At 37.5% G+C, this 22,364-nt stretch overlaps 2 protein-coding genes across 5 annotated transcripts in view; both read left to right on the top strand.

Moving 5' to 3' along the window:
- The window catches only part of znf653 (zinc finger protein 653), an 85,835-nt gene extending 79,774 nt beyond the window's left edge, over positions 1–6,061 (top strand). Inside the window, exons 9-10 of one of the 4 annotated variants that reach the window (XM_057817201.1) lie at positions 480–579; positions 2,529–6,061. In XM_057817201.1, the coding sequence (XP_057673184.1) occupies positions 480–579; positions 2,529–2,706 (278 nt within the window). In that variant the 3' untranslated portion in view covers positions 2,707–6,061. The other 3 variants (XM_057817200.1, XM_057817203.1, XM_057817202.1) reach the window with 3 other exon arrangements.
- Positions 6,062–9,186: 3,125 nt separating this feature from the next.
- Positions 9,187–21,018, top strand: tspan34b (tetraspanin 34b). Its single transcript, XM_057817208.1, has 8 exons — positions 9,187–9,704; positions 11,184–11,264; positions 13,000–13,215; positions 17,334–17,408; positions 17,501–17,608; positions 17,684–17,818; positions 17,906–17,998; positions 20,578–21,018. The coding sequence occupies exons 2-8, from the start codon at positions 11,208–11,210 to the stop codon at positions 20,635–20,637; spliced, it is 744 nt and encodes a 247-aa protein (XP_057673191.1). The 5' UTR covers positions 9,187–9,704; positions 11,184–11,207; the 3' UTR covers positions 20,638–21,018.
- Positions 21,019–22,364: the final 1,346 nt, after the last annotated feature.

Below are 22,364 nucleotides of genomic sequence, written 5' to 3'. Positions count from 1 at the left end.
GACCTGTAGTGCCATTAACAGCAGCCAATGAGTTCAATGAGTGCTTTAATTTGGAGCTTTCTCTGTCTTTTGTTCCATTATTTCCTTAAAAAAGTAGGAGGGAGGGAAATAAAAATAGTAAATACATTTTTTTTGGGGGGGGGGGGGCTAATTTATATGCCATTTTGCCCAGCCCTAGTAGAGTCACGCATGGCAGGGCAGGATGCGTGCATAAAAAGTAAAAAAAAAAGGGAGCAGACTTCCACTTATGCACTTTTATTACATAAAAATAAATACATCCAGCACGGCCAATCGTCACCCGGGAGTGCAACGGACCACTCACACGTGGTCACAATTGACTCCGACAAAAAGCGAGTAGCAACAAAAGAAAACCAAGGAACACAGAAATGATTGAGGCATAGTCCTCCCCCCCCCCCGACACCATCTTGGTCTAAAACATTAAATTGCCAAAATTTCAAACGGGAATCTTCTCTCTCTAGGGGTGCGAGATTTCATCTGTGAGACATGTGGCAAATCATTCAAGCGTAAGAATCACCTGGAAGTTCACAGACGGACTCACACTGGAGAAACACCTTTACAGTAAGACGTTGATGTATGATGTGTGCCATGAACATACGTGGACATCAAATTTTAGGCCACAATATTAACATTTGCTAAACAAGTGTGGCCTACATGACCTAAACATCTGCACTTCAATCTCAATTTAGATATTTTTTTTTATGAATGAATAAAAATATAATTTAATACAAATGTTAATTAAAAAATTTAAATGAATAAAAACAAGAATATTCTCAGTTCATGACCCACAATAACACTCTAAAGTTATTTTATGTGTGTGTTAAATTTAATAGTATTCAACTCATTCCCTGCCATTGATAAAAACAACTGGGCGAATTGGCTTTGAATGATCATGTTTCAGGGCCATTGACAACGCTAGTGCTGCTCCTCCCAGTCAAAATGAATGGCGTACCGCACGCATGCTATTTATAGACCGTGACGTTGCATCGTAAAACAGAAGTGGGACATTATAGACCCGCCCTCGCATAGAAACAATGTTAATTCTGCTACCTTTCTCCAGTAGTCTTTCAAAAACGAACATGCCGATCACACATTGCTTTTTTTGGAACTTGTAGAAACGACTCTAGACATTACGACATATGAAGAATGTTTTCTTCATACGTTTCCCGAAACCAAAAACCCGGGAGGAGAAAATGTGAAGATTGAATCAATTTGCGCAGACTTTTAATACCAGCTCGGTGAACCCATTCACATTTCATAAGCAGTAAACATTGTGTCGGGTTGGCATGGTCTTTCAGAGAACAAAGAAATAAGCCATTTTGATATTTTTAACTTATTTTTTAGCGTGACGTTGTGCCGTGCTGCTTCTGTCTGACAATGAATGACCTGAAAAGAATTAAAATGGTATCTGACTGCCACTGTTGCCTTTTCTGTTGTAAAAAACAACTTTATTAAGGGGGAACTGTAAATAAATAAATTATAGAATTAAGATTTGTTATCAATGAAAAAATTCGTTGGCTGTCACTGAGTAGCATTTGCGATCACTACACAAAATATAAATTACCCCCAAGAACGGTCACAGACGTAGGACAACCAGAGGATATAATATATAGGAAAGACAGGGCTGGTGGTAAAGGATAGCTTGTTGAAACAGGAGAATGTCATTGTCAGTCGCGTAAGAAAAAAGGTGTCGATAAAAAAGCTAAGGTCGGCTCGTTTTTTTCGTCTTTTTCAGCCCTTGACACTCAAGCCATCTCTTTAACTGAACATTTTTCCGTACTTCCACATCTTTGCAAGTGAATTTGGCACCAGGGACATCATTTTCGGAGAGAATTGGTAGGTTTAGCTTTGTAAACATCTCCTTCGTACACGATTCCATTAATTTCCTATTGGGGACAAACGGTGGCATGTCCTCCCTTAGCAACTGTAGCTAACGTCATGAATATTAATGAGTGGAAGTGACGTGTTGCTTGCGGTACGCCATTAGCTGTCTAGTGCCGTCAATGGCTGCCAATGTATTCAATGAGTGCACTAGAAAGGGTTTAACTTTTTATCATTATTATTTTCTTACCTCTCCTGTTCAGCTGCTTAGACACATAGAATGGGAGTTTTAAGTGTGTTTATTAGCAGAACAATTTTAATGTGCCACTTGGCAATTTGGTGTACTCCCATTGTGGTTGTTTATATTGTGTATTCAGAAATAGCAGCTGGACAGAAAAATGGTTTTGGAGGGACAGAAAGAAATGAAGAGCAGACAGAAGAAGAGGAGACCAACAACTAATAGATATGCTACCAAATACAAGTGGCGTTGTCTTATGTTTTTATTGTCTCCTGGAAAACATGGCTGAATTTTGTCTTTGCTGAGCATTGTTCTGCATCACAATTAAATACTAATTTAAAAACCAGCAAAAGCAACACTCCATAAATCTTTGTCCTGCTGAATAGATTATATTGTCCGTAATCTGCCTTTTTTCCACCCCTTCCATTTTTCTTCCAACATCATCTCTTAGATGTGAAATATGCGGCTATCAGTGTCGTCAGCGTGCGTCCCTAAACTGGCACATGAAGAAACACACTTCGGAGGCCCATTACAACTACACGTGCGAGTTCTGCAACAAGCGGTTTGAGAAGCTGGACAGTGTTAAATTCCACAAGTTGAAGAGCCACCCCGAGAAACTGACCACCTGAGATATTGACACTCTAGGTTTGCTTAGATGATAAAAATCTTTAAGAAAGATTTTTGTTGTCAAGACAGCAACAAAGTGACAGTCACAGCTCTTAAAACTGACCAAGCTTAATTAAAAAAAATAAAATATATATATATATATACAGTATATATTTTAGTTTAACTCATTGGCTGCCATTGACGGCGATAGATGTCCAATCCATTTGAACTGTGAGGCTTGGAAGAGAATTAAAATTTGTTCATTTGCAGCCAATCCTCTCAGTTCAAATGGATTGCATGTCTGTTAGTGATGAACAAAAATTTAAATTCACAGTGGAAGGCTGAATTAGAGCCACATGATTGGACTGCTATCATCATCAATGGCATTGAAAGAATTAAGGGGCTCCTCCTTTACTGCTACCCCTAGTCTGAAGTAAAATCTTTTTTTACTATTTGTTTGATTACTTATGAATTAAATATGTTTTAGAGCAAATAGCATTTGCATTTTCTGAGCAGAAAATATCAATTCATGTGACTGTCTTAGGTATAGGTTAGGTTTTAGCGCATATTTAAATAAGATTATTTTTCAGGCTTGTATCTTGCACATTGAGTTTGGGTAAGATCATGATGTGATTTTTCATCTCTTAAAAAGTATTCTGGGGGTATTTAGATAACATACAGTGAGGAGCAGAAGTATTTGCAGCCCTTGTGATTTTGCAAGTTCACCCACTTAGAAAATAGGTAGGTTTGAAATTTCATTTCTAGATGCTTTTCCACTCTTGAGACATAATCTTAAATAGAAATCCTGAAATCACATTGTATGATTTTAAAAAAATAATTTAATTGTAATTTACTGGTGTTCAAAAGTATTTGTACCCCTGAGAATCAGCAATAATTATAACACTCAAAGACTTGTCAGTCTACCTGAAAAAAAGTATTTTTACCCCATGAGTAACCACCCACCCACAACCCGTTTTAGCATTAACCATTATTTTCACCTGTGCACCCCACAGTCAGTCATAATCCAACTGCTACAATGGGCAAGACCAGAGAGCTTTCGAAAGACACCAGACAAAAAATTGTTGAACTCCAGAAAGCTGGAAAAGGCTATGGGACAATTAGAAAGGAGCTTGGAGAGAATAAATCGACAGTTGCAGCAATTGTTAGAAAATGGAAAAGGCTAAACATGACTGATAATCTACCTTGGATTGGGGCTCCATGTAAAGAAGGATGAGTACAATCCCAAGAACACCATTCCCACTGTGAAGTATGGGGGTGCAAACCTCATGCTTTGGGTCTGCTTTTCGGCAAAGGGGACAGGACGACTGTACTGTATAAAGCAGAGGATGAATGGTAAATGTATTGTCAGAGTTTGAACCACAACTTCCTTCCCTCAGAGACTTGAGTCGTGGCTGGATCTTCCAACATGACAATGATCCGAAGCACACAGCCAAGCTTACCAATGAGTGGCTGCGTAAAAAGCATATCAAGGTTCTGGAGTGGCCCAGCCAGTCTCTAGACCTCAATCCAATAGAAATTCTTTGGATTCTTTGGATGGGGCTGAAAATTTGTGTTTCTCAATGACAGCCCCAAAACCTGACAGATCTAGAGAAGATTTGAGTGGAGGAATGGCCCAAAATCCCTGTTTCCATATGTGAAAACCTAAATATTAGCACTGATTTCCTCAGGGGTACAAATACTTATGAACCCCAGTAAATTACAAATGAATTATTGAAAAATCATACAACATGAGTTCCGGATTTATTTTAGATGATGTCTCTATAAGTGGAACTGCATCTATGATTGAATTTTCAGACCTCTACCTACACTGCTGGTTAAAAGTATTGGCACCCCTGCAATTTTGTCAGATAATGCTCATTTCTCCCAGAAAATGATTGCAATTACAAATGCTTTGGTAGTAATGTCTTCATTGATTTTGCATGCAATGAAAAAACACAACAGAGAAGAGGGGGAAAAAATGATATCATTATCATTTTACACATAACTCCAAAAATGGGCCAGACAAAAGTATTGGCGCCCTTTGAAAAATCCCGGGATGCTTCTCTAATTTGTGTAATTAACAGTACCTGTTACTTACCTGTGGCACATAACAGGTGGTGGCAATACGTAAATCACACTTGCGGCCAGTAAAATTGATTAAAATTGACACAGCCTCTGTCCTGTGTCCTTGTGTGTACCACATTGAGCATGAAGAAAAGAAGAACAAAGAATTGTCTGAGGACTTGAGAAGCAAAACTGTGCGGAAACATGGGCAATCTTGAGGCTACAAGTCCATCTCCAAAGACCTGAATGTTCCTGTGTCTACCGTGCGCAGTGTCATCAATAAGTGTAAAGCCCATGGCACTGTGGCTAACCTCCTTATATGTGGACGGAAAAGAAAAATTGACGAGAGATTTCAACAAAAGATTGTGCGGATGGTGGATAAAGAACCTCGACTAACATCCAAACAAGTTCAAGCTGTCCTGCAGTCCGAGGGTCCAACAGTGTCAACTCGTACTATCCGTCAGCGTCTGAATGAAAAGGCACTCTATGGTAGGATACCCAGGAAGACCCCACTTGTGACCCAGAGACATTAAAAAGCCAGGCTGGAGTTTGTCAAAACTTACCTGAGAAAGCCAAAAACATTTTGGAAGAATGTTCTCTGGTCAGATGAGACAAATATAGAGCTTTTTGGGAAAATGCATCAACATAGAGTTTAAAGGGAAAAAAGCGAGGCCTTCAAAGAAAAGAACAAGGTCCCCAGAGTCAGGAGGTTCCCTGATGTTTTGGGGTTGCTTTGCCGGACTGGACTGCTTGACCGTGTGCATGGCATTATGAAGTCTGAAGACTACCAACAAATTTTGCAGCATAATGTAGGGCCCTGTGTGAGAAAGCTGGGTCTCCCTCAGAGGTCATGGGTCTTCCAGCAGGACAATGACCCAAAACACACTTCAAAAAGCACTACAAAATGGTTTGAGAGAAAGCACTGGACACTTCTAAAGTGACCAGCAATGAGTCCAGACCTGAATCCCATAGAACACCTGTGGAGAGATCTGAAAATAGCAGTTTGGAGAAAGCACCCTTCAAATCTCAGAGACCTGGAGCACTTGGTCAAAGAAGAAGGTCTAAAATTCCAGCAAAGCATTGTAAGAAACTCATTGAAGGATACTGGAATCGCAGTTATTTCGCCTAAAGGTTGTGCTACCAAGTATTAGGCTGAGGGTTCCAATACTTTTGTCCGGCCCATTTTTGGAGTTTTGTTTAACATGAGAATGATTTCATTTTTTTCTTCATTCTCTTTTGTGTTTATCATTGCAAGCAAAATAAATGAAGATATTATTACCAAAGCATTTTTAATTGCAATCATTTTCTGGGAGAAATTGAGCATTATTTGACAGAATTGCAGGGGTGCCAATACTTTTGACCAGCACTGTATTTTCTAAGTGGCTTAACTTGCAAAATCACAAGGTGGTGCAAACTTCTGCTTCTCACTGTAAATGCTCATTTTAAATACCACAATAGCAAAAGCCTGTGGTAATATTGAAGTACCGTATTGGCCCGAATATAAGACGGCCCTGATTATAAGACAACCTCCTCTTTTTCAAAACTGAAGTTTGAAAAAAGACTTTTTGAACACCAAATGAATTTTTATACAGAAAATAATTACAGTACATCCGAAACATGATTACAACAATATATTTGAGAGAAAAAGCATGTTATTTTGCCTCATTCAAATCTTTTAAAAACTGAACATTTAAATATGTAAACTAAAGTGCAATCACATTTGTAAATGAATGGCTTCTGGTTTTTGAAATGTAAATAAACCAATCTATTGTGATAAAACAACAACATTGCAATAACTGCATTAACCATCAAATTGAAGTCTAACTGTAATTGTAGTCTTGAAACAAATCTGAATAAGGAAAAACATTGCAACAAAATAATGCAAACTGGTTAAACTAAAAAGAGTAGCTGAGCTCTGTCATGACAGAACATCGCTTCAATGATATCTGGCGCCATCTAGCATCGTGAATGGGGAGAGTAGCTGAGATCTGTTATGACAGAACATCGCTTCATTGATATCTGGCGCCATCTAGCGTCGTGAATGGGTATAATGTCTAGACCACGAATATAAGACGACCCCTTTTTTCAGTGTTATTTCAATGCAAAAAACACCGTCTTATATTCTGGCCAATACGGTACTAATTTTGCGTTTAACACTGTGTGAGATAAAATTATTCTGTTATTGAATGGTGCTGTGTGTGCATGTGTGTGTGCAAGCTTGCAGACCTACAACCAGCAAACATTTCAGGGTGTACTAGGCCTGATGCCCTTCTTCAGCTGTTTTAGACCATCGCCTTTGTGAGAATATTTGGTACAGATAATGGATTTATTCACAAGTGAATATTGTATAACTCTCAGGAAAATGTTTTTGTGTGCAATTGTGTCATGTATTTTTGTAAAGTATGTTTTATTTTTTAAGCAAATGCACTTTTTCTTCCCTGTCAGTCCTCGCAACTGATGAATAAATAAATATTTGGCCTCCATTCTCATATAACCCGTTTCTAACCAAATAACATTTGGTTATTATTGTGCAGAATGCCTGTTACGCAAAGTGCTCCATCAAGTGTTCGTGATCAAGTGCGGGTGAGTCCACAAGACACAGCACATACTTATACAGTGACTGATACTGAACCTTTCCTTCGATATGACATTCAGCAGGTCATGATATACTGTACTTATGTTAACAAACATTGGGAAACTTTGCCCACACCATTTTTGATTTATGGTAAATACTCTAGAATGCCAGGATAACTAATGTTTTTCTCGCATAATCATTTGCAGGGAAGTTGGTTCCCATGTGTCATTCCTGTTCTTTTATCACAGTTGTGAACTGTGAAGGGTAAATCAAAGCATTTCTTAAGAGAAAATACGTTAGAGTGTATTATGAAGAAATTTCATTGTCGGAGACCCTGTTTGCATCGATCCTTTTATCTGCCATGTATATTTGAATCCATGACAATAGCTATGTTCAGCATTATTTCAACAAAAATGATGCTCTGTTTTGATTGAGACTAAAAGCTTATTTATTAATTTCATTAATTGTGTTCTTCACATCTAGCTCATTGTTCATACATTCCTAATGTCGTTGCCAAAATTTCTTAGATGCTTGTAAACCCCAAAGCATTTTTGTTTGAATAGTTCAAAATTTTTAAATAGATGCATGAAACAGATTTTCACAATTTTTGTTGCGGTATACTCAGGAAATTCTCTGTAATATACAAATTTAACCAATGAAAAATATTTGTCAAATATTGCATGACTCAATGACTTAAAACAAACCAGGTGATCATCTTTTTAACGTTGAAATACAGGTATGTAATTTGTTCTTTTGCTGCCTACCCTAACAGTTCAAATGGACTGGATGTCTATTGCCATCAATTTTTCCTGGGAGAGTCGAATGAATATTCTCCCAGTCATACTGAATTGGACGGCTATCGTGTTCTCAATGTCACCAAAACATGAGCATTCACACGCAGTCCTCCCACTTCAAACGAATTGGACATCTATTCTCGTCAATGGAAGACAATGAGTTAAATACTAAAAAAATTAACAAATAAAAACAAAAAACTTAATGGAGAGGTCAGCAGAGCCATATTGGACCAGAAAAAACAAATATGTCTGGAGCCGCAAAAAAATAAAAGCCTTATATAAGTTTTATAGGAAAGGCAACACATGAAATATGTATCTATATTAGCTTACTATCAAAATGATCAAGTTGGCTGCAAATACATAATGAGCCTTCATGATTAAATGATTATTTTCCCTGCAGTGCATCCTATAGAGAATCACGCACTATGTGACTACTACGATGCCGCTTCAAGTTTAACTTCATTACAATATTAATGACTTAGAATGTTTGTGTCATGCTTGTCCTCCCACAGAAACAATATTTAAAAATATATATTTCCCTTCCCCATCTTTTTCCGTTTTGAAACATTATTGAGAAATAATTAGGGGAGCACTAAAGAGCCGCATGGGACTCTAGAGCCACGGGTTGCTGACCCTCGACTTAGAGTGTTCCTGAAGGATAACTTCAGAGTGTTTTTTTTTTTTTTTTTCTATTAACGTTTTTATTAATTTCATATTTGTATTTATTCATTAGAATATATTTTAAAATATAGATTAATTTTATACTATGTATGTGTACATATGAGTGTTGGTGGGTGGGTGGTTTGGGTGCCTGTGTGGGTGGGGGTGTGTGAGCAAGTCTTTGGTTAAAAATGACCCCCCCCCCCCAAAAAAAAATAGTCACTTGCCCTACAAAAGGTTAAAAAAGTTCACTGTTTAACAAAAGGAACATAATAAAAGGTACTATACAGTACTTATAGTATGTCTTAAATATCTTTTACTTGCCCCTTATTTTTACAGTCAGCCATCAAATAGAAAGTAATAACTCCACAAAGAAACTAATCTTATGAATAACTTGTTGCTAATTTCCTTTATTGAAAAGCAAAAACTCAAATGAAGTAGGTTGCAATCATTCACAGTTAAAAAAAAATAAAAAACGTTGACCACTCAAACCTAATTCCTCATTTTACAGTATGTCTGCTTGAAAGTAGAAGATGTGCACTGACATAAAAATCTTTTGTCATCAAAATTACAAAAGTAAAGTACCCCCCTGGTGATCCTACAGCCACCTCCCACAGGTAACCAGCACCAGTCCAACTCCATGGTGATGTGTTTCTCAGCTGCTTTGGTCACGCCTCCCTCCCCCTCCCTCTCTAGAAGCCTGCTGTACTTACAAATAAACTGGGCTGCTGCTTTAAAATAGTTACTGAAAGCCATCTAAAGTTCTTACAGATGCAGGCTAGTTGCTGGAAGCACGTTAGAAGTCAATTTTTAAAAAGATAATTTTCATTTCAAAAGCTTCTTCCACGGTTTCCATCACAGGAGTCAAGGGAGAGACTACAGGTGACCCAATCTCAGAGGACTCCCTTGTTTTTTTTTTCTCTCAAAGGTAAGCATAATTCACTGCACATGAATCGAGTTAGTTGTTGTTTCATTATTTTCCTCACCGTCTTTAAAATAATCTTATCCTCAAGCATTTATTTCTCCAAGAAACCTCTTTCAAGACTGCTTATAGTAAAGATGGATGCAACTGAATGAGAGACTAGTTTGAGCTCTTTAGAACAGGAAATGTGATCACATTTGATCATTTGCATGTGTGTACAGCTTTTATTTGCATTGGATTACAAGTTTATGTTGCTAACAGCACGAAAATGAAATCAAAATGGAAAAGGGGGAGTCAAGGCAACAGAAGGCACATCCAGACCACTAACCTCTGACCCCGAAATGTATGATTAACTTAATGTGGAACAGCGGGTTAGGATAACACACTCTTCCTGTTTTTGTCCTATATTTTACTAGTGTGTTTAACAATTGCAATAAGGACCGTGATACACAAAAGAACAGAGGAAGGAATTGTAATAGGATCATACACAAAGAAAGTGGCTGTCTTCACTCATATTAAGCAGGGATGATGCTTCATGCGTTGTCTAACACCACACAAAAGCCCATCTGGGAGGTCACCACAAACTTGATGCCTTTAGAAAGGTCATCTTACAAGCACTTTTGTGATATTGACAAACTGGGATTTCAGGATAAAGGACACAAAGATCATTTCAAGGACATTTTTGTTTATTTATATTTGCCTTTAAAAAAATTAAAGTGACCAAGAAAAAACACACAAACAAGTCAACTCAAACCTAAAGCTGCTATGTAGTGTAAAGTTTATTCTTGAATATAATTATTGTCTGCTTCAGTTGTGAGATTTGAAGACTATTTCATGCAGTTTTACAAAACATTTGGCATTATATCATTGGCTGCCACTGACTTCGACTGACATCCAATTGATTCTATGTGAGGGTTTGCATCGAATGAACGTGCCCTTCCATTTCAGATTGGACATCTACTGGCGACATACTAAGTTAAATTCATAGCAGAAAGGTATATGAACTACAACTGAGCTACTTTGTATTTTTTATACTCTATTTTACATTAGCCAGGGTAGTAATTTCTCTAAAACACTCCCCAAAATTCAGCAGTTATACTTCCTCCTTGGTTTATTTTTAAACCAAACAAAACAAGCTGACAAATGTGTGTAAGATGATATCTGTTTGTTAGATGTCATATGAAAGAATTGAAAAGCATAATGTTTGAGTAGCAAAGGTTATTATGTACATAAAGGTTGGTGGGGAAAGAACAGCAGGTGTATTTTGTATCTTGAGCCACTCCCTTGTTCAACTCCCACTTGAAAGAGCAGTCTTTTAATGTCCCAAATGTGAAGGTGCAATATCAAAATGATTGATATTGAGCACATACCAGCACAATTCTTCTGCTGAAAGAAATAATTGTAGTGGCAACAAAAAACTGAAAGCAAAATACAGTTTATGATGTTTGTCCCACCCACCGTGTTTTATTCCTTTTCTTTCTGCAGGGTGGACACAACAGCAGTTGAAAAATGGGTTGCTTTGGATTCCTCAAGTTTATGATGTTTGCTTTCAATGGTATTATATTTGTAAGTTGATGTTAATGTTATATAATAAGGAATTAGAAATTTATTGTAATGACTGTACAGTATTTAATTCAAACCATATCTTGTGTGTGTAATTTGATTGATGTGTGCAACTGAGCAAATGAATAATTTGATAAATATGTCATATGGGCTATACAAAGAAACTTGAAAGAAAATTCTTAGCACAGTAACAAAGTATTTCTACTTGACACATTGGCTGCCATTAACAATGATAGATGAAATCACTTCAACTTGGAGGACTGGGAGTCGGCAATAAAACATACTGTAATTAAGGGTGTAACGGTAGATGTATTTGTATTGAACCATTTCGGTACGTGGTGCTCGGTTCGGAATGGAGGCGTACCATACGAGTTTCTGACGTAATGTAACCCTTACTTTTCGAGGCTGTGAGTCGATCGGGTTACAGTTTCTTTGTGTAGATTATATTTACTCCCTCTTTTCTGCTATAATGAAGACCAACACGGTAGGACAGTATAACTCAGAAACGTCAACGGTGCGACAACGTGGCCGCCGCGAGAATGCAGTTAAACGCGGGCGTTAAAGTCAATCAGCCAACGCACACCAGTTGCAGTGCAGCCGCGTGTTAGACGCGTCCCAGAAGCGGCTGAACACGACGCAAGTGAAAAGAACGGCAGAGTTTATTATTTGACGCGAGACGCGACCCTCAAGCATCAATACTACTACCGGTAGCTAGGATCGGGCAGACCAGAAGTCACTCGTGTAAAAATACGGTGGATCCGGTTGATATTCAAACTAATATGCAATCGTAACCCACTGTTTGAGTCCATCAGATCTCTTGAGTGGTAGATCGGAGCACAGTTGATTTGTCTTTGTTGATTTACTGCTGTCTTCTCTGCTATCATAATAACCAACACGGCCCCGTGTTCAATACAAAACCTCCTACCACAACAAAACAAGTAGGAACTAATATTCACATAGGAACTAAAGTTATACAACATAAAATATCCAATATGAATGAATACTACATCACATTTGTAAAATATAAAAACATAATAAAATAAATAATAGTCCATTTAAATTAAATAAATTGAAATGAGCTAAAACACTTGTAACTAAATAATAAGAATAATACAGAGATACTGCTTACACAATTAAATTTATTAATTTCTGTGTGGCGCTTTAACTTGAGAAAATCCACCAATAAAGCTTTTGAAAACCGTTCATAAGAAAAAAAAAAATCCATTGAGGCATTTCATTTGTAAAATACATGTTAAAATCTTTGTCATTGGGATTGCTTTTCTCTTTAGCACAGGACTTCTTTTTTCTTTTTGTTTTCAGAAAGAAAGCTGACCAATACGCGGGGTCTGAAAGGCAAATTGTTGTTGGATTATCTTTAAATACCCGCTACTTTTTGAGCAGAATTCTAGCTTTGTATAGGCTAATGTTCCTATTGTTGAAAGCACAAAGGTGTGTAATAAACAACTAGCACATTTATATTTTGCATTTTGTTTTCTTACTGTACCGAAAATGAACCGAACCGTGACCTCAAAACTGAGGTACGTAATGAACCGAGATTTTTGTGTACCGTTACACCCCTAAACATAATCATTCAATGCCAGCCTTCTCAGTTAAAATGTTCGTCTATTAGCATCAATGGCAGTCCATTAATCCATTTGTCACATCATTATGATTCAATTTTATGGTATTGCCGACCAAAAAGGGAAGCGCTAAACTTCTCCCTTTGACTGCCCCACAGTTGGCAGGTGCAGCCATCCTGGGTGTTGGCATCTGGGTGAAGGTGGACAGCGGCTCCATCCTGAGTTTCCTTGGCATGATTGACGATGCCCCCAAGGAGCTTTCCCAAGTGCTCGATGTAGGTTACCTGCTAATTGCAGTAGGAGCGCTGCTGGTCATCATTGGTTTTCTAGGCTGCTGTGGAGCCGTCAAAGAGAGCAAGTGCATGCTGCTGCTGGTAGGTGGTTGATACAGAGACATTGCTGGAGGTTGTTCTATTAGTTTCTAAAAGATGCTACAGGACCTATGTGATCATATACAGTGCTGGCCAAAAGTATTGACACCCCTGCAATTTTGTCAGATAATGCTCAGTTTCTCCCAGAAAATGATTGCTATTACAAATGATTTGGTACAATATCTTCAATTATTTTGTTTGCAATGATAAACACAAAAAATATTTTATTTTATTTTTTAATCTTTATCTTTTACACAAAACTATTGGCAAAAGTATTGGCACCCTCACCCTAATACTTGGTAGCACGACCTTTAGACAGAATAACTGCGAACAACCGCTTCTGGTATCCATCAATGAGTTTCTTACAATGCTCTGCTGGAATTTTAGACCATTCTTCTTTGGCCAACTGCTCCAGGTCTCTGAGATTTGAAGGGTGCCTTTTCCAACCTGACGTTTTCAGATCTCGTCACAGGTGTTCTATGGAATTCAGGTCTGGACTCATTGCTGGCCACTTTAGAAGTCTACGGTGCTTTCTCTCAAACCATTTTCTGGTGCTTTTTGAAGTGTGTTTTGGGTCATTGTCCTGCTGGAAGACCCATGACCTCTGAGGTAGACCCAGCTTTCTCACACTGGGCCCTACATTATGCTGCAAAATTTGTTGGTAGGTAGTCTTCAGACTTCATAATGCCGTGCACACGGTCAAGCAGTCCAGTGCCAGAGGCAGCAAAGTAACCTCAAAACATCAGGGAACCTCTGCCATGTTTGACTGTGGGGACCGTGTTATTTTCTTTGAAGGCCTCATTTTTCTCCTGTATGATGATGCCTTTTCCCAAAAGCTCTACTTTTGTCTCATCTGACCAGAGAACATTCTTTCAAACGTTTTGGCTTTCTCAGGCAAGCTTTGGCAAACTCCAGCCTGGGTTTTTAATGTCTCTGGGTCAGAAGTGAGGTCTTCCTGGGTATCCTACCATAGAGTCCCATTTCATTCAGATGCCGACAGATAGTACGGGTTGACACTGTTGTACCCTCGAACTACAGCACAGCTTAAACTTGTTTGGATGTTAGTCGAGGTTCTTTATCCACCATCCGAACAATCTTTCATTGAAATCTCTCGGCAATTTTTCTTTTCCGTCTACATCTAGGGAGGTTAGCCAAAGTACCATGGGCTTTATAATTATTGATGACACTGCGCACGGTAGAGACAAGAACATTCAGGTCTTTGGAGATGGACTTGTAGCCTTGCCCATGCTTCCTCACAATTTTGCTTCTGTAGTCCTCAGACAGTTCTTTGGTTTTCTGTCTTTTCTTCATGCTCAATGTGGTACACACAAGCACACAGGACAGAGGTTGAGTCAACTTTAATCCATTTTAACTGGCTGCAAGTGTGATTTAGTCATTGCAACCACCTGTTATGTGCCACAGGTAAGTAGCAGGTACTGTTAATTACACAAACGTACAGATTTTGAACGTACGGCGTAAATATTTTAAAAAATCAGTGCTCACTTGTACAAATTACACTGAAACCGTACAACTTGACAGGTATGTATGTGCCACAGGTAAGTAACAGGTGCTGTTAATTACACATATTAAAGAAGCATCACATGCTTTTTCAAAGGGTGCCTATAGACCCTACTCACCAACGTCACAGAATGACGTGTAGCTGTATCCGGCCGCCATATTGTCCATCTTTGTTTATCCGTATTCTCAATGGTTTCAATTTGTCGTGCAATTTATAGTGCAATTCATGGAAGCCCCGGTGCTTTCAGACGCTGTAAACTCATTGGATGCGTTGCATAAAAGGCATTATGTGGAAAAGCTTCAGTCTATCCATTCGCCAGATCCATATTTGATGCCAAAATTGATATTTTTCGACCCGCTGTCTTCGCCCTCTCTGCCTGACATCTGCTACCCTGATATCTAGAACTATCTTGTCCACACAAAATCAGCCTATTCTCACGAAAGTTTGAAAAACTTTAAGAGCAGCACTCTAAGCAACATTACCCCGTGTGACCCTTTACTTCCAATTTTCTAAAATGGCGACAATCAATAAAAAAAAAAGTTGACTGCGATGGCAGACGCTTCAAGGATAGGTGGATATTGGACTATTTCTTCGATAAAACACGCAACAACTGTGTCTACCTCATTTGCAAAGAGACAGTCGCTGTTTTCAAAGAGTTCGATGCGACGCGATAATGATATTACCGAACAGGACACGCTGACATGTACGACAACAGGGAAGATACGCAGCGAGAAATTATAGCAACTTGAAGCTAGTTTAATTTCACAGCAGCAGTATTTCGCAAGAGCCCGAGTGTCGAAAGAGAACGCCACAAAGACGAGACTGTTGAAATTATTAATTTAAAAAAAATAATAAAGCAAATTTGACACTCAGAAGGGCTTGCTAAAATTTGTTTAAATATATTGTTCTATGTAAATCAGCCAAGGTAGCCCCCCGCATTTTTACCACACCAAATCTGGCCCTCTTTGCAAAAGGTTTGGACACACCTGTTTAACTGATGATCCGTAGACGAGGCCAGCTTCTTTCACTTGGTACCAGCTAAATATTATTCAAAATGTAATGATGGTGGAAGAAATAAGCATCTTGAATTTGAAACTCTATGTTGTCAGCGATTAGCCTTGCAATGATCTTAATTGTGGTTGTCAGCCCAAAACCCTCTAAATATATATTAAATGCATCTTACCAGATATAAAATGACTACTACATAATCTGTGGTAATCGTTTGGAGCCCCGTTTTCTCATCGAATTGCAGCAGTCCATCTCGCTCTCCTCTCCGGGTCTCTCGGAATACGGTAGAACTTCAAGTCTCTCCGTCTATCTTCTCTGTTATTGCAACCAACCGCCACACACGCCTTCACCATTTTGATTATTAATGTTAACGAGCAGAAAAACATGCCATAACAGGAGGAATTTACGTAGCGGTAATGCGTCAACACGACGAGTAGACGGACAATATAGCGCGGAGGCGTGGTTGTGATGTCATGTGAGTAGGGTCTATACTTTTGTCCGGCCCATTTTTGGAGTTTTGTGTAAAATGATAATGATTCAATTTTTATTACCATTCTCTTTTGTGTTTTTTCATTGCAAGCATTTAAATGAAGATAATACTGCCGAAACGTTTGTAATTGCAATCATTTTCTGGGAATAAATTGAGCATTATCTGACATAATTAGGCTCGAGCGTTTACGTCACAGCAGCACGGGATCATGCGAGATTTGCGACAACGCAGCCATTTTGGAAGAAAAAGTAAGGAAAACTTGCCAGTTCGATATAGAGACAAACTTGTTACCACGGCGAAGGACAGATATGTGAGCAATTTTAAGGATGTGAACAATGTTGACCCTTACGAGCAAGCCAAACACAAATGGAATAAAGATGTCGACAAGCTTCCACCACTACGCGAAATGGACATCATGCTGTATTTAGTGTTTTGTGTAAGTTACTACACTCATCAGCAATTCCGAAACTACAAATCGCTACAAAGCTATGAACAATAATTTCCAACCATTTTTAAAGAGCGACCTGTGTTGAAATGCCTCACTGTTTATGTTGCCCGGGGTTCTGACACCGAACTTCCCGCTTCCAAAATGGCGATAGCGGCGGAAACCTCGCGAGTGCCACGTCATACGCTCGAGCCTAATTGCTGGGGTTCCAATACTTTTGGCCTGCACTGTATCTACCTGATTACATTTGAAAATGGCACTGATCCAATACATTAGCTATCTCAGCAAGCATTTTGGGGGAAATTTTTTATGTTACATTATTTCATCATGACTTGTTTACCTTGATAGAGCGTTTTTTCAGATTCGGTCATGATCTTTCCATCCAATCCATTCATGATTCATTCCAATCAGCAAAATAACATTGCCTTAACAGTACCATCAGAAGGCACATAATGGCGCCATCTAGTGGAACAGAAAAATTGGTTCTAAAGACTTCTAATTATTTGGTCATGATTATCCCCAAGGTCACGGGGTGCTGAAGCATATTTTATATGGTAATGATATTTTCCTATCGAAGTAAAATTTAAACATACTGTTGCTTTAACCCCATTACATTAAAATTCCAATAAGATCAATGACGTTTTAATATTTTATCCTAGTTCTTCATCATAATCCTGCTGGTTTTCATAGCTGAGGTCGCAGGAGCTGTGATAATCTTGGTATACAGACCTTTGGTAAGTCAACACTGGTACATTTCCACATTGACGCTTAGTTTTGAATGGCCACTGTATCTATATACAGAACTAACTAAATGTTTGTACAACAGGCTGAAAAATTATTTGATAAGTTTGGCACATCAGCAGTCGCGAGCATCAAAAAGGACTATGGGAAGAATTCAGACATCACTGGACTGTGGGATACTACAATGAGCACAGTGTGTAAAATTACTCAATTTGTTTGACATAATCTTTGTATAGCAAAGTACGTAAATGCTGTTTTGTTTCCTCAGTTAAAATGTTGTGGAATCTACAACTCCTCGAACTTCATGGACTCGCCATATTATGTGGAAAACAACAATCAGTACCCACCTCCGTGCTGTCCAGATAATAGGCCGTGCAATCAAACGGTCATTGACAATTTCACGGTATGAGCTCTAAAAGTGTTTTAAAAGCATAGCTAACAACTGCAGTCTGATTCAGTGGTTCTTTTACTTACTCTCTACTCTTCTCAGGCAATCCCAGGTTGCTTTGCAAAGATCACACAATTGATTGATAACAACATGGTGGCGATTATTGCTGTGGCTCTGGGAATTGCGGTACTTGAGGTAAGAACTCTAATCAAGTTCATTCTGTAGTACATTCAAGTGCAACCAACTATAATCTTACATTAAAAGATATCGCGGAAAACCCTAAGGTGACTTGAAGTTCCGCTCTGAGACCCCCAATTTGGCCAAATTTCAAATTTGTCCTATATGCATGTGTGATACATCATTGGAAAGCTTAAAATTTCAATTTTATGGAGGAAGAAAAATTTTGAACAGGAGGTCATTTAAAAAAATTAAAATTAAACAGCAAAACCCTAACTGCAGGTGAGAGCATGAGAGAGCATAATTAAAGACACCATGATTTTAACGAGATATTATCGCGTACTTCCGTCTTTTCGATCCAAAAACTTCAGGTAGCATGTATCACCGAGTGTCAAGACACAGCTGTGAATGGCCACAGCCGGATTTTGGGGGGATTTTATGGGTGAAACATGGTAATATAACAAGGGTCGCGATGCAGAAATCGCAGACATCAAGGATTGGTTGAGATTTTCTTTTTTTATACATTTATACTTGTAAACTTTTTTTTTTTGTTTTCTTTGTTTGGATTGATTATTTATCATCTAAAATATTGGGGAAAATGTGACTAACAAAAAAAAAAAAATACAACTATGCGATAGTTATGAGGTAGATATCAGTGACTTATTTACAGACACTGTTTTTCATTGTGATGTAATTTGTTTAAAAGTTTAAAATATGCTAGTGAATAATTATTTAAAGTCGTTTATAACTAAATAATAGAAATCAATTAATTATTCTAAGGCAAAGATGACAGACATTTCGAATAATAAATATAATTACTTGCCTTCTTTTTATGGCTTGGGTTGAAACAAAAGTAGTTGCGCGACGTCTGTAAACGGGGGTCTCCGGGGTAAAACAGACAAATAAAAAATAGTTTGGGGCTTAATGCACGATGAATCTGCTATGGCAGCATATAGACATATTGTTCCATCAAACACATCAGTTCTTTTGGCTTAAAATACAGCAGTTTATTTTAAAGAGGGGTGCAAGAGCAAGGTGTTTTCCGCCAAATACTGAAACTAAATAAACATAAACGGTACAAGCATATTTGAATTTTGTCAAATATATGTTTGTATTATGTACTAGTATATGAACTGTAAATACTACTGCTGTACAGTAAATAAATGCAAAATAAACAACAATAACACTTGGTTATTCAAAAAAATCATTTCCTATTCCAATAGTTTTTTTTGTTTTTTATTCCATTTGGATGGTTTCTTATGTAATAGTCTAAAATCTTAGGTGGTTAAAATCTGACAAGAAACCGTAGAGTTGAGTTTTTGTTTTAGAGTGTTCATCAACCTAATGCATGAACTGTGAGACAGACATGAATCACCGTGCTGCCTGTATTGAATTATTGTAATAAATTGAAGTCCTAAATTATTCAAAATATTTAGAGCCACCTTTATTTAAATGTGTTATACGTGTGGAAAAAAAATCTATTTGACGTAAAGAAACTCTTACAATTAACGTAATCGGAGTAAACATAAAATTTATCATATGAGTAAAAGATGTGTACCATTTGTGGTACAAATAATTATGTTTCTAAAAATGAAATGTATTGAATTTAAACTTATATCCTTCAAAAATGTACAATTATGCCAAAAGGGAGCCAAATATACTGGTCAGTATAGTTTGACACATACAGGTGAAACTTTTTAGTGTCTTTTTATGTTATTTATTGTACAGTGTATCACAAAAGTGAGTACACCCCTCGCATTTCTGCAGATATTTAAGTATATCTTTTCATGGGACAACACTGACAAAATGACACTTTGACACAATGTAAAGTAGTCTGTGTGCAGCTTATATACTAGTAAAAGAGTAAATTTATTTTCGCCTCAAAATAACTCAAAATATAGCCATTAATATCTAAACCGCTGGCAACAAAAGTGAGTACACCCCATAGTCCGCCAGTCTCATCAGACCGTAGGACATGGTTCCAGTAATCCATGTGCTTTGTTGACATGTCTTCAGCAAACTGTTTGCGGGCTTTCTTGTGTACCGTCTTCAGAAGAGGCTTCCTCCTGGGGTGATAGCCATGCACACCAATTTGATGTAGAGTGCGGCATATGGTCTGAGCACTAACAGGCTGACCCCCCCCCCCCCCCCCCCCTCAATCTCTGCAGTAATGCTGACAGCACTCCTGTAACAAGTCACATGATATTTTGGAGGGAAAATGACAAGCTGTATTCAATTTGGATATTTAGGGATGTACGCGTATAATTTCTAAGAGGTGTACTCACTTTTGTTGCCATGGGTTTCGATAATAATGGCTATATTTTGAGTTGAGGTGAAAATAAATTACTCTTTTATATAAGCTACACACAGACTACTTTTCATTGTGTCAAAGTGTCATTTTGTCATATATATACTTAAAAATCTGCAGAAATACGAGGGGTGTACTCACTGTTGTGATACACTGTATATATTTTTTCTTAATTACTGTATGTAGACATGTAGATTTGGCTAAGGGCCCCTAAAATGAGGCCACACTCAATTGTTTTTGCGATTATTTTTGTTCTTCTTACCAAATGTTGTTTGTTTATTCTCCCCAGTTATGTGCCATGACTGTATCCATGGTCCTTTACTGCAAGATAGATTCAAAGACAGCCTGACAACAAAAGTCAGCAACTCAAGGAGGCTCATTTTAATCATTTGATTAGTTCTACCAACAATACTGCCTGTTTGAAGACTGCTTATATTTGTATAGATATGTCTCATCTGTTCTATCAGAATTACAAGATAGGTGGCACGAAAAAAAACCCAATTTTAAACAGAATAGTGAAATGAGTGAACTTGAATATATTTTATTTATCAATCATACTGCAGATTCATGCCGCTGATGATGTGCCACCTTTATACCTTTGACACACATGACTGAAGATTTACAAAATTACTGTGATCATGGAATACAGTAGTGGTTGCAATGTTAGTTTTAGGTTGCTACTTTGTTAAAACACAAAATCATTATGTGTTGTATTCAACATGATGAAATAAAATAGACATGTATTTAACTAAATTGGTGCGTGTTTGAACTTCTTTTATCAAGTTGATCTATTCAAACTAGAGGAAATTTGTTTACAATTGGAAGGAGAAATGGTAAATGGAACAGAAGAAAACAATTTTAATTTCCATTCTTTAGACGAGAAAGTAGACATGATTGAATGTAAACGGTCGTATTATTAGGTTTTAGGTAATCACTGAATATTATTTACATTTTAATCATCATAATAAGGTGAAATGGATATATGTAATCTATAATAGGACGAGCAATAAGCCAGAGAATTAGATGTGGCTTCCTGTAAAGTTTACAAGAAGGAAAAGAAAGAGGAAAAGAAACTGCAGTTTGTCAACATGCAATTACCTTTGGAAGTGCAGTATGCAGTGGCAGTTGACGGAGGAGAGCTCCTCAGACAATAAGTCTGTACTCCTGTCTGACACCCCCTCCAAACTAAAACTATAAATTAATGTAATTATTAAAATTCCAAAACAGCACTGACGGCTTGGCATTCAGATGTTGTATTTTGTATAAAAGGTTATTTGTGTAAAGGTTTAGAAAGCAAGGTGTATTTTACAGTGCATGTGTATAATGCAGTATATCAAATATAGCAAATGTTTGTACAGTATCTTGGCCTATATGCAGAGGTGTGTAGAGTAGCCAAAAGTTTTACTCAAATAAAAATAGCGTAACTTCAGAATAAATATTACACAAGTAAAAGTAAAAGTAGTCGTCCAAAAAATGAACTCGAGTACAAGTAAAAATGTATTTGGTGAAAAGAATACTCAAGTAATGAATAACATTGTGAGTAACTGCTTATATTTTGTTGGATTTTTTTATTTTATTTTTTTTTTTTTTTTAGCACAAAGTTATCTCTATGGACTATTGTTATAATGATACTGTACAATAACCCATTACATAAACAAATTAAGCCAAAGAAATACAAAAAAAACAAAAAAAAAAATCATTGAATTCCGACAAGAGAGAAAAAAAAAATACATAAATGAAGCATTATTAGTCCAAAGAGCATGACTGCCCTCTGTTGGAGAAAACAGTTCCTAAATTGAATAGTGAAGAGTTCCTTCATAATTGCTATTTTGAAATTAAAAGGATCATATCTCTGGTTTTCTGTGGTCAATCGGTGCTAAACAAAAACTGGGAGAGATGTTAAAATCCGCGCTTTCGAGTCATGTTGAGGGCAGCGCTCTATATAAAATACTTCATTTTTTACGGTGCTTTAAAGACACCACATGATTGAACAGGTTGGCATGAAGATAGAACGGAAAGCTTGCATCTGATTAGTATAATGGAGACATGTGATTATTGTTGTGACGTCTCATTGGT

Source organism: Corythoichthys intestinalis, chromosome 16 (genome assembly GCF_030265065.1).
Source record: "Corythoichthys intestinalis isolate RoL2023-P3 chromosome 16, ASM3026506v1, whole genome shotgun sequence".
Classification (NCBI taxonomy): domain Eukaryota; kingdom Metazoa; phylum Chordata; class Actinopteri; order Syngnathiformes; family Syngnathidae; genus Corythoichthys; species Corythoichthys intestinalis.
This window is presented reverse-complemented; position numbering and strand designations above follow the sequence as displayed.